Source organism: Mustela nigripes, chromosome 2 (genome assembly GCF_022355385.1).
Source record: "Mustela nigripes isolate SB6536 chromosome 2, MUSNIG.SB6536, whole genome shotgun sequence".
In the NCBI taxonomy this organism is placed as follows: domain Eukaryota; kingdom Metazoa; phylum Chordata; class Mammalia; order Carnivora; family Mustelidae; genus Mustela; species Mustela nigripes.
Window position 1 is genome coordinate 218,203,592 of NC_081558.1, and position 14,881 is coordinate 218,218,472.

Genomic DNA, 14,881 nt, shown 5'->3' on the forward strand with positions numbered 1-14,881 from the left:
GGTGCACCCACGTCTGCTGGTCGTTTCGAAGTCTGGACGTGTCGGGAGCGGGAGGTGACGAGCTCCCAGGGGAAGGGAAGGTTTGCTCTCTAACCGTAGGCCCCACCCCCACCCCTTCTGGCCCAAGAGCCCTGAAAGCGCGGAAGGGGTGAAGTTCTGGTTATTTCCATCTGCCATGCTGGTGGGGGTGCCTTCAGCCCCAGCTCTTCTGTGAGCCGGATTAGGGGCATGAAATCAGCGTCCCTGTAGCTAGAGGGTGTGGACAGGTGGTGAGTGGCACCGAGCGGCTGAGTCTGCAGGAAGCACCGTCCCTCCGTGTCGCTGGGGTCGTGCAGTCGGCGACAACCTACATGTGGTGCCGAGGCAGTGAGCACCACGGTCGCTGTGTCCCGTATGCCAGACGGCAAGTATTTCTGTCCCATGAAGCGTGCACCGGGGAAATGAATTATTCGTGATCCGTAGAAATAAATTGTCCTTAAAGGCATAGGAGCAATACCGAGGCCTGAAGGAGGGCCGTGGAGCGCATGCTGCGGAGTGAGGGGCCGAGCAGTGGGCAGCACAGCGACTCGGAGGCCCCCTTCTACGGGCGCTCCTCCGTGGCTGTTCCCGCGGCAGAGGAGAGAGGTTGTATTTCTCCCATAAAATGAAAGCTGATTTGGCAACACATAGTCTGACGTATGACACCTTTCCTTTTCAAGGGTGGTTTGGGAAGAAAAGTAAGCCCGAAAGCTTCTGGCCGGCCTGAGCCTTTGCCTGGGTGTGCCGCTGCCCCCCAGCCCACCAGGCCCTGCGGCTTCCCCAGAAACCCGGGGCGCCTGGCGACCCCACAGCGCATAGCTTCATTTGGTTCCATGTGTGCTCGCTGCTTTTGCCTGCCTCGAAGAGATGGAGTTGTTTCTTGTGTCTTCTTTTCTAAAAATTTAAAAAGATTTTATCTATTTATTTGGCAGAGAGAGAGCGCACAAGCAGGCAGGCGGGGGTGCAGAGGGAGAGGGAGAAGCAGGCTTCCCGCTGAGCAGGGAGCCCGGCCACGATGACGCGGGGCTCGACCCCAAGGACCCCGGGATCATGACCTGAGCTGCAGGCAGACGCTCCACCGACAGAGCCCCCCAGGCGCCCTGTTTCATGTGTCTTACACGTGAGTGTCTGCCGCGGTTGGGGCAGCTGGGGTTTCGCCTGAGGACGCCTGCAGTGTCTCCCCGGGGGCTCCCCCACGAGAGGGGCTGGGAAGCCACGACGCTTGTGCTTCTCATCACCACCACACCCGGACACTTTTCTGGAACAAATATTTATGAACTCCCCCGCGGTACTCTGAGTGAGGATGACAGAAGGCGCTACTTTGTATCATTCTCACCATACAATTTTAAAGAGGCATGTAGTGCCCACGCCCAGTAAAAGAGAAATTACGAGCGCACAATATAGGCCCCTTGAGTCATCCAGTGCGCGGCACCCGGTACTCAGGCTCGGCTGCTGGCCGGGGACACCGAGGCGTGCCCTGTGGTGCCGGCACCTGCGGCTGGTGGCTCACCTCCGGCTACACCTGCAGCCTGGGGCGGTTCCGAAGGACACTGGCCCGCTCTTGCCTGTCCCCATGTGTCTGTTCCGTGTTTGCACGGTCAGGTGTGCAAAGACCAGAGAAACGCCTCATGCTTCAATGTAAGACCCAGTGGGGGTCTGGGCTGGGAGCTGGGGGGCTGTCTTCCCCACCGCGTCAGTCCTTTGGTGCAGGAGGCTTCTGTGTTTCTGGGACCGTCCTGTGTGTCCCCGTGGCACCCTCGCCTGCAGAGCGCCGGAAGCACCCAGCTGGGTGGTGAGCGGCCATCAGGAGGGTGCTCCCTGGGAGCCTTGGGCCCAGAGTCAGCGGCAGTACCGGGTGGTGTCCCGGACGGCTGTCCCCTGGGGCTGTCCCGCAGGGCCTCCCGTGCTGTGTCTCCAGCTCACGGTGGAGGCGGCAACGGGCTGCCGGGGAGCAAGTGACGCGGGTGTCCACGTGACAGTAATCCAGGTGGCATGTCCCACCAGTGAGGGCTGTTGCGGTGAAGGTTAACGCTGCAGTGGCACCAAGCTTTGGATTTTTTTTTTTAAGATTTTATACATTTATTTGACAGAGATCAAAAGTAGACAGAGAGGCAGGGTGGGGGTGGGGGTGGAGGAGAGGCAGGCTCCCCGCCGAGCAGAGAGCCCGACCTGGGACTTGATCCCATGACCCGAGCCGAAGGCAGCGGCCCAGTGAGCCACCCAGGCGCCCCGAGCCTTGAATCTATGGATCATGGCAATAGCTTGACCTTTTTTCCTTTAAAAGTGGTCTCGCTTTTGAGGAGCTGTTGGGCACAGATGACGCCTCCGTTTAGAAGCGTTCCTGAACTTTCCCGGACAGAGTCTGGCTGCAAATGAGCTGTGATTCTTTTTCTGGCATTGGTCACTGTCCCCGAGAAGGTGTCTCTGTGGGTCTGGCCTGGCTCATGGGGCTTCGCCGGACAAGGTGTTGGTGTCTCTGCGGTGCTGCGAGCTCAGACCCACAGCAGTAGCTGCAGCGGGAGACACGTCCTGCCCAGAGTTCTGGCCTCGGGGATGCTCTTCCAGCCGTGCCGCCGGCACTGGTGGGCTCTTGTGCGGTGGAACTGGGGAGCCCGACTGGACGCGGCCCCCCGGGGTGAAGCTCCGCATCTCCTCGCGACCTCGGCTTGGATGGCCCCTGTGGGGCACCATGGCCCGCCCGGGGCGTGTGGCGAGAGGCGGAGCTGCTTCCAGGGGCGTGATGGCCCCCCAGATGGCGCTGAGCTTCCCGCATCCCGGGAGGGTCCGTGGGGAACCCGCGCCCCAGGGCAGGCGCTCCCGCCCAGTGTGGCGCGGTCCCTGGAGACGCAGGGCGCTTGGTGAGCGGCCGCCGGCCCTGCTCCGGCGCGTGAAGCCAGTGGGACGGCGCTTCAGCCGGCGGGAGGCGCTGTGGGCCGTGCGGGGCTCCCGGCCCGGAGAAGACAGAGCTTTCTGCGGAGGCTCTTCCCAGGGCGGTGCTCGCAGGGACCCTGGCGCCCTGTGGGCCGCGTCACGCTGAACGGAGGGAAGGCGTGCGGATGGGCTCTGGGCTCCTTGCCAGACCCGCGCCCACGGTTCCAGCAGGTGCCGGCGCCCCCACCGCAGCTGCGCAGAGAAAGCCGGCGCCGCGGGCCTCCCTCCGGGTTCTGGGACCTGGGGGCCGGAGCATGGGAGGACCGAGGGTGGCTTCCCTTCTGGACGTCTCGAGGAGGGGGCAGGGGTCTCGTGCTCACTGCAGAGCTGCTTTAGAGGCCTGGGAGGGGGGCTGGGGCCTCGCGGGACAGTGGTATCTGCTGCTGCCCTGACAAAAGTGGGGGCAGGAGTGAGGTGGCTTCCTGGGCTGCAGCGGAACCCACCGGAAGGGTGCAGCGCTGTTTTCTGTGGGACGGGAGCACCGGGCAGGGGCGCTGCCGAGCAGGGGCTCGTGGGGCACTCCAGCCACCCAGTGCGTCTCTGACTGTGGGAGGGGGTGTGGTGGGGGGGTAGGGCGGAGGGAGAGGGTAGGGGTGTGGAAGGGCAGGGCAGGGCCTGGGTGGATGCCTGTCCCGCGGGGCCGACGCCGGGTCTGTGTTGTATCCGTTTTTATCCAAGTGATGCCTTCATAGGCAGGTCACCTAATTCAGGCTTTTGATGAAAATCGGCCATCCGTAGCCTTCACTTTCCTCTGATGTTTTTAAAAAGTTGTATATATTTATACCTCGGGGTTGGTCAGTGTTAGGACCCGCTGCCCGTGACAGCGCCGCAGTGCAAGGGGCCCCCGGAGGGAGGGCTGCCCCGCACAGCAGCCATGCTCGGGCTCACGGGCTGGGGGAGGTCCCAGCTGTCCCGGCCCGACTCTGCTCTGTGTGTGGCCCGTCATGCGTGAGCTCACCTGCTGCTCCCCTACGGCGACAGAGCGTGCGCGGATGACAGAGTGTGCGTGGATGCCGTCTCAGGAGGTTCCCAGAAGCCTCCACGTCACACTTCTGTGAGACACGACTTCAGTCCCATGACACGGCCAGTCCCAGGGGGCTGGGAGTGTCATTCTTGGCGACGCGGCACGTGGGTGCTCTGCATCAGAGGAAGGAGGCAGTGGATGTTGGGATGAAGGTGGCAGTCCCTGCCGTACTTTCGTTTCTAAATAATAACTTTGCTGGTTTGTGATTTACATATTTTAGACGTTATCTGTTGACGTTCAGTTCAGATACCAGCAACTTGAGCTCACGTCACCCTTTTTTTGCCCTTCTTTGTTGTGTTATGTGGGAATGCTTTTGGCTGAAAGTCCCAGAATGCATGACCTACAGTGCCTTACAGAGTGGGGATTTACTCCTTCACTTCATCGTGCAGAATGCAAACGCAGGTTGTTGCTAGAGTTGGTTGATAGTGCAGCCGTGTCAGAGGTCTGGATCTGTGTCTCACTGCTTCTCCTAACTCTTCTCTCATGGTGCACTGTGGCTGCTGAAGCTCCAGCCATCACATTTGTAGTCAATGCAACAATAACTGGGAATGGTCAGGCATCATGGCCCATGTCTGTCCTTTACATCAGGGCATTCCAGAAACCTCCATCATACTTTCATTTATAGCTTCTTATCTAGCACTATCCTGTGGCCAGCTGCTGTCCCAAGGGACCCTGAGAACACGAGTGTCTGACTCTTGTAGCACCCTTGGTGAAGGCAGGGAGCACGAGGCCAGGCAGCCCGGACTGGCAGCCATGTTCTTGTACTGCTTGTCCAAGGAAGCGGTTCTTAACCCTGGAGCTCAGGCTGCCTCCCAGCGGCCCGCTGCGTCAGGCGCGTGCAGACACCGGCCCTGCCCGTCTCCTCCTTCTCACTCTGCTGCTCCGCAGGTCTGGGTCCCGCCCGCTTTCCTCCTTTTACATAATCAAAGCAGAAAACTTTATTTTCTGTTCTGTCACCATGCGTCAGTCCGTTCCCAATTCGTAAGTGGTGTTTGTGTTCTCACGAGGAGTAACTGTTCATTAGAGTCAAGAAAAATGTGTGTGGCCGTCCTCCCGCCTCCGTCATCCCCGCGCCCTCGGCGCCGTGTGCGCCCTCCTCTTCCAGCTCTCTCTGCGCATGGTGGACGGTCGTGTCGCGCTTGGACATACCTTATCGTTGGCTCGATCGCGCCTTTCTGGTGCACGCTTCCTTTTCCTGAAGCTCACGACGATGCGGCCGGAGGAACAGAGCGGGCGGGAGCGTGGCCCTCCCCGTGGCAGCCCTGCGTCCCCAGGCCCCCTGCTCGGCCCCCGCGCCCAGCCTCCAGGTCTGTGCGCCGGGGGTGGCAGGGGTGCTGCAGCAGCCACGGGCACGCGGGGGCCGGTCTGGGCACGGCTGCCCGTGGAGCGCGTGTCGTGTCCTCGTCGGGTGAGGACCCGCACGCTCCATTACTCCCAAGCCTTGTCCGCTCGTTCTGTTCGCTGGACACATTCCTTCCTTCTTCCTGAAATCTGTGCATTTTCTGTCTTACCTCGAACCGAGACCGGATTTCTGTGTTCTTCAGCTGCACTAGCTGAGGTAGGATTTACACAGGACAAACGTCACCTGCTTCAAGCGCACAGTTTGCCGCGTTCTGACAAGTGTGCGTGGTTAGCACGGCCCCCGCCCCCCCGGGGGTCTTGGTTGTTCATGGCCCCAGCGGGGCCTGGTCTGAGTGCGCATCCCGGCGGCAGAGCGGGCTCCTGTGACCCCTCGTCGCCGGCCCCGCGAGCGGACGACTCGCCACTAGGCGGTGCTGTGGGACCGCGCCGGGACGCAGAGCTGCGGCCCCATCTCCGGGTTCCGGGCATTTCCTCTGTGCACCCCGATGCTGGGCTCCTTCCGAAAAGCTTCCGCTTAATGGCTTTATTAGGACCGTTTTTAGAGAACCCGGGAGTTCAGGGTACGGAGCATTTGGTTCAGTGAGTAGTAGGATTTGTAAATTAGATTTTATCAGTTTATAAGTTTAACAACGATTAATTGAGTCCGTGGAGGGGCCTGGAAGACACAATTTCATACATCTGTGCCAGTATTTAGAAAATCAGTACTTTGTACAGTTTACGTGTAACATGATGATGTGATTTTACTATTTTAGAACAGGCAAGATAAAATGCAAAAAAGCCTATACCACCAAGCTCTGAATGTGTGGCCGTAAAACCCAGCAGAGTTCGTTTTGAAGGTCTGATGGCTTCGTCCAGCGACCCCTGAAGGAGCCCCGGGAGCCAGGGAGCCGCACAGATGAGAGACCATCTGGGCAGGAGGGAGCAGGACAAGGACGCCAACCCAGGAGGGCCCGGGCTGGCTGGGCAAGGCCACGCTCCTTCAGGGGACCGTGGGGCCTGCCGGACAGATGACCTCCCTCGTGCCCGCTCAGTGACTCCTGATGGACATTGGGCTCCCGCTTCTGGGCGAGGCCGTAGATATGATTGGGTGACATCTCAGTTTGGTGACCTGGGGCTCAGGCTAAGTGTGTCCATTTTGGGGCCGGTTGTCTTGTCTTTAGTCGTGCTGACAGGTTGCCGGTTTTAGTAAGAGAAGAGCGGTTTGTGGACGTGTGTGTCTGACATGCACTGCAGAGGAATGTCACTATTTGAGTTTTAAACTCTCCCTTCTGTGAACCTGGTCTTGCACCTACTGGACCTCTACTGGCCAAAGGTCAGTCCCGTTCCCACTCTGCCGTCCTGTCCTTCTGTACTGCTTGTTCTTCTCTGGCGGGGCAGCAGCGGGGACCCGGTCCTGGGGGGCCGGCCTGGCCAGGCAACTGCTCACATCTGGGATGTCATCCAGGGGCGAAAAAGTCCTGACTCCGATTCTGCTCACGAGGCACAGAATGCTGGGATTCTAGATGGGGGGCAGGTCCAGTGTGTAGAGTTGCCTCTGGGCAGAGGGTTGGGGGTGACTGCTACAGAACCCCCCCTCAATGTTGGTCCAGGGTGCACCCCACTCTGCAGGCTCAGGGTGATGGGCTGCTTCCTGCCCACCACAGGCCTCGTGGCTTAGAGGTGGCTGTGCGTCCTCAAGGGCCGTGTGCACCTGCATCTGTACAGACAGGACGTGAGGCCCGGGGGCCGCCTGCCCCAGGACCCTGGACTCGGTCGTGGAGGTGCGACGACACGTGTCAGGGTCTCGGAACACCCCCACCCCCACCTGCTCTGTTTGAGCAGCATCTCAGAACTCAACTTCGGGGTCACATTGCCCTTCTCCTAGAACGGGGATGTCCCCCTCCCTGTCCTCTGGCCTGACTCGAGCTCCTCAGTGGTTAGATTCTCTCGGTCTAGACTCCCTTAGAATTCTTTCTTCTTGGATTTCAGGGATGTTGCTGAGAAAAACATGAGTTCTCTTTGCTTTTTATCACCTTTTGCACACGCGGGGCGTCTTCCAGTGGCCGATTCGGATTTTTATTTCTAGGACGTCTTCTTCCATCCTAACGAGTGTTTTCTTGGTTTGCGTGTTCGGGTCTGTGGACCCACGGGTTGTGTGGCTTTGGCTCTGCGCTCCGTGGGTCCAGGCCTTCGTGTCTCTGGTCCCTTGTTATGGCTTTCCTCTCCGTTGACTCTCGTTGGAGTTTGCAGTCGGAGCGAACACGCGTCCCTGTCCTGCGCTTCTTGTTCGCACTGAGGTGTGTGCCCCTTCCTTTCTCCGCACGTGTCCGAGTTAGAAGCAGCCCGATGTCACCCGCAGAGACACGCGGCTGGCCAGAGGTTTTCTACCACAGACTGAGTAAAGTCACTTTGTCTTCTTTGAAGGACCAACCAGTTCTACTTTATATTTCAAGAGGTTTGTGTTTCATTTTTTTTTTCATGTTCAGTAATAATAAGCGTTATTTTTAAAGGCTGCTTCAAAAACTCATCTTTAAAGAAATACCTGTTTGAACCATGGCTACGCATTGCATATGCCAGTTTAGTTTCAAATTTATATTTAGGCTTGATCATAGCATTTCTTTCTGAGTTTTCAGTGCGTAGCACGGGTTCAGAGCTCTCCCTGGCAGCCCTGGGCCTGCTGGATGGGAGTTCCTGTCACCAGCATCGGTCCGTGGGCCACCTGGCCCACCCACGGGCCACCACCCATGGCTGCTTCCTTAGCTCTAGGTTGCTTTAGGCTTCGGGAGCTAATTTTAGGGCCTTCAATTTAAGTGCCTTTTTTCCCCCTGCCAAATCCAACATCTGCTGTACTTATTTGAGAAATGTATGTTCTGATTTTAATTTAAAATTCCTTGATAGAGTTACTGTAAAAGAAAATGGAAAAAGCTTAATTGAATTTACGATCTTAATTGAGCGGAGGAATTTTGTGAGCAGACGTAAACTATACTTATCTCCATCTGTTTGAACCCATTTTCATATAGGAAATAAAGATGTGTTAATTTAAAGAAATATGTATGTGTTATTTTGACTTAAAGTTGTGAGGAATCGTAACATATAAAGAAGTAGAATCGAGCAGTCATGGTTTTGCTTTAACTGGGAGGCACTGGAGTGAAGAGCTCGGGCCCCGGGTTCCAAGTGTCCCGGATTCTGAAGCGTGTTCTGCTGCTTACACGGTGTGTGACCTTGGGTGAGCTGTTCTGCCCTGTGGCTGAAGGGCTCCTTTTTATAAAGCGGCAGTGCTGACGGAACGATCGTGGCCAGAGCTCGCTGGGCACCGTGTCCTGCACCGTCTTCTCTTGACCCCCCAGCGAGCCTGGGGCAGGTCCTGTCACTGCCTTCTGTGTTGTACTGAGGAGTCTGAGGAACCAGGAGGGTAAGAACTTGCCCAAAGTTCCCAGGCTAGCGGGGGGTAGGTGGGCCTTGGACCAGACAGACTTGCTTTGGGCTTTGTGCTGGTTAGTTATTGCTGGCTGTAATCACGGTCACACTGTACAGCTGTATGGACTGTGCACTGCACAGCTCCATTCAAAGACTTGAGTGACATCTGTGATGGCTGTAAAACAGATGGCGGCTGTTTCTAGGCTGCCCCTTGCGCAGGCAGTTCAGAGGCTGGCATTGGTGAGGTGTAAGTGAGCTGACCCGTGTGTGGTATCTGGGAGGGACACTTCCTGGTAAAGTCGTCCTCCACACTGTGCCGTAGTGGCTGCTCCCTTGCAGGCTTCTGCCCATCCTTCCCGTCCCGTCACTGCCCGCGGGGGTGCCTTCGTGGCCCAGGCCTGGCTTCTCCTGGGCTCTATCTGTACTTGTGACCTGGCGTGTCAGCCACATGCACTTCTGTCGGCCTCGGACCCTGGTCTGCCCACCATCTCTTCCTGGGCATCTGCACTGTCTCTGACTTCAGACAGCAAACTGGACCCCTGGTTCTTCACCCCGCCCGAAGTCTTCCTATCTCTCGAGACTCTCGGGCCGCAAGCCCTGGCCGTCCTGTGTCTTCTCTTCCCTTCTAGGCCACCTGTCTGCTGTCCCTTAGCATGTGTCCGGGCTGGTTATTTCTTGCCTCGGCCATCGTGTGCCCTGAGCCATCGGGTGTGTCCGCACCGGTCTCCTGACAGGACCCCCTGTGCTAGCCCTCGCCCCGCATCGGTTCTTCACCAGTGGCCAGAGGCTAGGACCAGGCTAAAGCTCCTGGGCAGAGGGACTGCCAGGTCCCTGCACTGGCCCAGAGTCCCCGGAGCTGGCCTTTGGACCTCCTGGTTTTCACCTCTGCCAGTCTGGCCTCCTGGCTGTTCCTGGGCTGTGCCCGCTGCTGCCACGGAGCCTTTGCCTGTGTTCCTCGACACCGTCTTCCAGGTGCCTCCTGCCAGTTGCTCGGACCGTCACGTGTGTGCTTCCCTGCTGTCGTCCTCAAGGCTCAGAGAGACCGCTGCCCTCCCGTGCCGGTCACCTTCTGGGGGGACACCTGCTCCCTCTGACATACGAGGCCAGTCGATGGCTTGTGGGGCCCCTTGTCGCCTGTCTCTCTTCCCTCCATGAGCAGAAGCTGCTTTTGTTCCCTGGTGTGTTGCCAGTACCTGCTCAGGCCTGGCCCTCACTTCGCCGGTGCTCACTGTTCATTGAAGGAATGGATATTTGCTGTTTTCATGCTAACAGATCGAGGCACTTTAATATTAAGTAGTGCCACAATTTCCCATGTGTTGATTCTATGTGGTAATAACAGACTCATTTCACAGACTTTAGAGTTCTAATGGAATCAACTCCTTTTTCTCTTATAAGAGAAAAATAGTTGTTATGAGTTTTTTTCATAAATTAATGTTCTAGGAACATTAAATTTCAGAGTCTTTACTCTGAGGACATGGATAAAAATAAAATTAATGAGGTACCAGGAACGTCAGATGCTACATGGTGTAGGGCTTTTTATGACATTCTCCTAGAATTCGGTACTGTTAACTCGCAAAGACGCGGCCGCTGAAGTCAGAAGCGGGTGTACTTGTGGAACAGCGAGTAGGACACAGCACGGAGGACATGGGGAGATGGAGAGGAGAAGGGAGCGGGGGGAAATCGGAGGGGCAGACACGCGATGAGACGGTGGACTCTGAGGAACTCGCTGGGGGTTTTGGAGGGGCGGGGGAGTTGGGTGAGCCGGGCGGTGGGCCTCGAGGAGGCTCGGATCGCACGGGGCACTGGGTGTGCTGCTTACACAGTCTTGGAACACACACGAAATTAAATTAAATTTAAAAAAACAAAAGAAATGGATGTACTTTTACAGTTGCAGAAAAGATCTTCAAAGTATCTCTTTAAATTATGAACTGTCGGTTCGGTCATTGCAGAGACCGTATCTGGGCACTGAGTCGCTGCCGTTCTGCTGGGAACTCCTTGGTTCTCGTGAACGCAGGATTCTGTTTTTATGCTTTTCTTAAGTGATCGTAAAGGTAGAAAGAATCGGGAAGAAGGAAGAAACAACTGAGAGGCGCAGAGCCGGGACCTCACGTCGACTCGGGGAGCGTCCCCATGGGGCTTGTCCTCGGCAGCGGTGCAGGCCCCCCCGAGGCTGGGGCCCTGTGGGCCTGGTCGTGCTCGTGGATTCTCGGCTTCTCTGACTTTCAGGAAAGCAGAAAACACAGCACTTGTCACGGCAGGAAGCTCTGCTGTGCGCTGGCTGGTGTCCTGTGAGGAGGGGCCCGTGATGAGTGTGGGGCGGGAGACTACGGGCGACAGCCGTCTCATCGAGCGCGTCGTGAGCGCGCAGAGCGGGTGCGGGAGAAGGCCGCGCAGGGCGGTGGTCGGGGGCCAGCTGGCCTTTCGTTTTATAGCCCGTATGTGCCCTTTAGTTAGAAGGAAATGAAGCAGACTTGGTTCTGTCCGACCGTGCTGGCCTCGAGAATGGTACCGCTGTCCCGCTTGTCCCCACGGGAGGGTAGTTTATGACATCATGGGGAGGGAGGCCAGAGCCATCGAAAGATTTTACTACTCACGTTTTCCTGGAGGAGGAGCCGCACCACGCAGGGCCGTATGGGGAGCATTGGTCTTGGTCTGGAGGCAGAAAGAGCGAGGGGAAGGCCTAGGTAGTCCAGAGTCTTCTTGGGGTTTCCATAGGAAGGGCAGGGCAGGGCACGGAGACTGCTTACAACCGGCAGTTTGAAGAACTATGGCAGGGTCTGGGCTCTGCGTGGTCTGGTTGCCTGGTACCTGACCCTGGAATGATTCAGGGCAAGGGCAACCCTGGCTTGACGTGACAGTTACAAGAGGAAGTGAGGGGGTCGTGTGCCTAGGAGGATGCAGTCCTGGCTGAGCCCTGGCTGGGGGGCGTCTCTCCCTGCGTGTGGAAGGCTCCCGTATGCTAGAGCATCAAGAGACAGAAAACACAGGAGATAGGACTTTCCCCGTGACAAATGTGTGCCAACGAGACAAATACAGCCTCTGAGACAGCAGGTAGAGCAGCAGCCCCCACTGAGAACACGGCGCAGCTGACCCAGGACACCAGGACACACAGACGTGCAGACGTCCAGACGGTACCAGCAGAGGGTCTCCCGGCAAACCCACCGCTGTGGCTTCCATCGCGTCAGCTCTCATTTCCAGATTTATGTGTAAGGACGGCGGGTTTGCTGCGTTTCCACCTGCTGGGGCCGGAGGAGCTGCGCACGGGCTAGCCTTTTGGCAGTTGTGCCACTGGGCCTGGACGCACGGCCGGCCCCGTGCTTGCTGGGGCATTCGGGTCAGGGCAGCCGGCCTCTCACGCCAGCGCCCGACTTCCCGGCTTTATGGTTTCAGGTCGCCCTGATTCATGCTCTGGGAACTTTAGATCCAGGAGCGTATGCAAGCTTTTCACTTTGCAAGTTTTTCTTTTTATGAATTGTGGTGTGTCGTGATGTGAAACATTTTTGTCTCCTTTAGGTCAGGGTTATGATGGAGATGGAGAAATTAAAATTTTCTCCTTTCCAGGGCGCAGAGAGGAAGCCTGTGCCAGTTTGTTCTGGCCCTGAGGTGGCTCACCAGGGCTGTGCCTGAGCCTGGGGCAAGGTGGGCCCCCACCGGGAGGGAGACCCGATCCCAGTGAAAACCCTGATGCAGAAAGAGAAAACATTGAAAATGGGAGTGTCTCTGATAGCGGGGGACACATTCCCTGTTTTTACCTGATGTCTTTGAGCATTGTTTCCCCAGATGGTCTCGTCCTAAGGGATCTGGGCTCCAGACAGCTCCTTATCGCTTACCTCTTATAAAAACGGTCTGTGTTTGATTCGATCTGGACTCTCCAAGACTCTGAGGGCGCTGAGCTCTTTCCCATGGGTCAGAGGGCTCCAGAAGTTCCAGCTCTGTTCTCAAATCTTGCTTCCTTGGTTCAGCTCCCATCAGGAGACCCCTGGGGCCAGCGCCCATAGCTGTGTAGACCCGCCTGCGCCAGTGTGCTCCGGCTCGTCCTCGGCGTCTCCAGCCCAGTTACGCACGGCGCGTGACCATCTGCAGGGTTAGGCACCTGACTTGTTTTGGTGCGTGGCAAGGGAATAATTAACAAAGAAACTCATGGAAAAAATACCCAAACAGATTTTAAATACAGTAAGTAACTTCATATTTTAAAACAGGTCCAAAGAAATGTTCTTGTTTCTTATTTAAAATAATTGACGAATGTTTACGTTTTCCTTTTCGTGGTTTCCTCCGTGGTTTCTTGGTTCGCAGCCCCCTGGCTTGCTTTAGGATTCCTCCGTCGGGGATGGACTGCATCCGAACTCAGCAGAGGCTCCGAGCCCCCAAGTCCCCGGTGGCAGGCCGGCCGGCCGGGTGCTCGGTGCCGGCGGGGGCTTCCCCCAAGACAACCTGTCGCAGGAAGCAGTGAAGCCTGTGGCGGCCGGCTGGAGAGAGGGAGGCTGTTGGATCTTGTTTGACCACAACCCGCTGTCGTGGCTATTTCAGGCCAGGCCTTTGCGGGCATGAGAAATGCAGAGCCGCAGGAGAGGGGGCACATCCCGGCCTGGTGGGCACCAGGCCCCAGCACTCCTGCCCGTGCACTGGGCCCGCACACTCCTCACGGGAGCCGTCTGGGCATGGACACAGACAGTGCCCCGACCCGACGTCCTGGGGCCCGACCCGACGTCCCGGGGCCCCACGCCTGCTCCCCTCGCCAGATTGCAGGCTGACCTTTCCTCGTCCTGCCCTAGCTTCCTTCCCGCGGCTCCTCTCTGTCCCGGACCTTCCCCTGCTCCCTGAGTGCGGCTGGTCTGGAGGCCGGCCCCGCACCATGCCGTGTCTCCGTGGCCCCCTCCCTCCCAAACCCAGCTCCCGAGCCGAGAGTTCTCTGCTTTGCGGAAGAATCTGCGCCATGTGTAGGGGAAGCCTTTGCCAGAAGCTTCTCTCCTGGTCCCAGCCCCAAGGCCATGACCACCTCCATGAGTTTGCAAGTGACAGAAACATACGGCCTCCAAGTCTGAAACACTGTCTGCTCTTTTATCCAAAGGATTCAAAATAAAATACATAATCAAGTTTAAAATATATAAAATTTGAATATATTTTTGTCAAAAATGCAAATTTTGCTAAACAACAAACCAAAACATTGTAATTTTTTCATGTTTTCAGAAAATGTCTTCACAATTATCTATTAAACGTAAGTTACATAATGTAAGTTACCGTCAATATCAAATTTTTAAGACAAAAGTATTTAAAGAAAGCTGGATTTTTAATTTAGTACTTTGAAAATTTAGTTAAATGGTATGAATAATTTTATGAAGAATGAAACTCGTGGCGATTCTGGTCACCCCGAGCGGTCTGGGCTTCAGCGCACCGTGGGGAGAGGGACCGCTTCGTGGGGTCTCAGGAGGGGGCCCTCCGCTTCGGCTGGGACCTGCGCGAGCGTGTGGGCCTTTGGGGGACCGTGTAGGCAGGCGGCTGCTGGGGGGTCCTGGACAGGGGCTTGGCTCTGCAAGAGAGAGGAGCTGGGCGACTTCGCTGTCTTCCCTCTCAGCCAGTCTCTCCCACGGACGTCCTCCCCCGTCCTGTCCCCCCGGCACAGCCCCTGATCGGCTGGCTTTCGGGTGCCGTGGTCTTTTGTTCCAAGGACACAGAGCCGTGATCTGGGATAGTGTCCCCCTGGGGCCTGATCCGTCTGTGTCGGACAGGAGGCGGTTGGGGCTGTGCATTGTGCTGTGTCAGCCCTAAATGCTGGGTCCCGGACACAGTCCCCTGGGTGCAGGGGACGCCGTGAAGGTTCAGTGTCTGCCCGCCCGGGATGCTGAGCCTGCGGAGGGGGACAAGCTGTTCCCCAGCGGAAGAGACAGCAGCATGTGGGCTGTCTGGTGGGCGCGGCAGGGAGGAGTGGCCCCTGACCCAGGGCTCCTCTGGGCACCCACACGCTTCGCCGGCACTTCTGTGGGTCCTGCGGCGGCTGGCCGCCGAGCCTCTGCGCTGGGTGCGGTGGCCCCGGGCTTTCCGCAGCTGTGTTTTGTGCACTGTGCTCCTTCCCTGGTGGCTCCCCTCATTGCCGTGCGAGCTCTGTCTGTTTTCAAGGTGACAGAAGCCTTTCTAAGGCGAGACTTGGTGTGT

General features: G+C 57.3%; 1 protein-coding gene across 1 annotated transcript in view; it reads left to right on the plus strand.

The window, feature by feature from the left end:
- Window positions 1-982: 982 nt before the first annotated feature.
- The window catches only part of ADARB1 (adenosine deaminase RNA specific B1), a 75,927-nt gene continuing 62,028 nt past the window's right edge, over window positions 983-14,881 (plus strand). Inside the window, exon 1 of the mRNA XM_059392508.1 lies at window positions 983-1,138. Within this exon, the coding sequence (XP_059248491.1) occupies window positions 1,126-1,138 (13 nt within the window). The 5' untranslated portion in view covers window positions 983-1,125. The remainder of the gene's footprint in view (window positions 1,139-14,881) is intronic.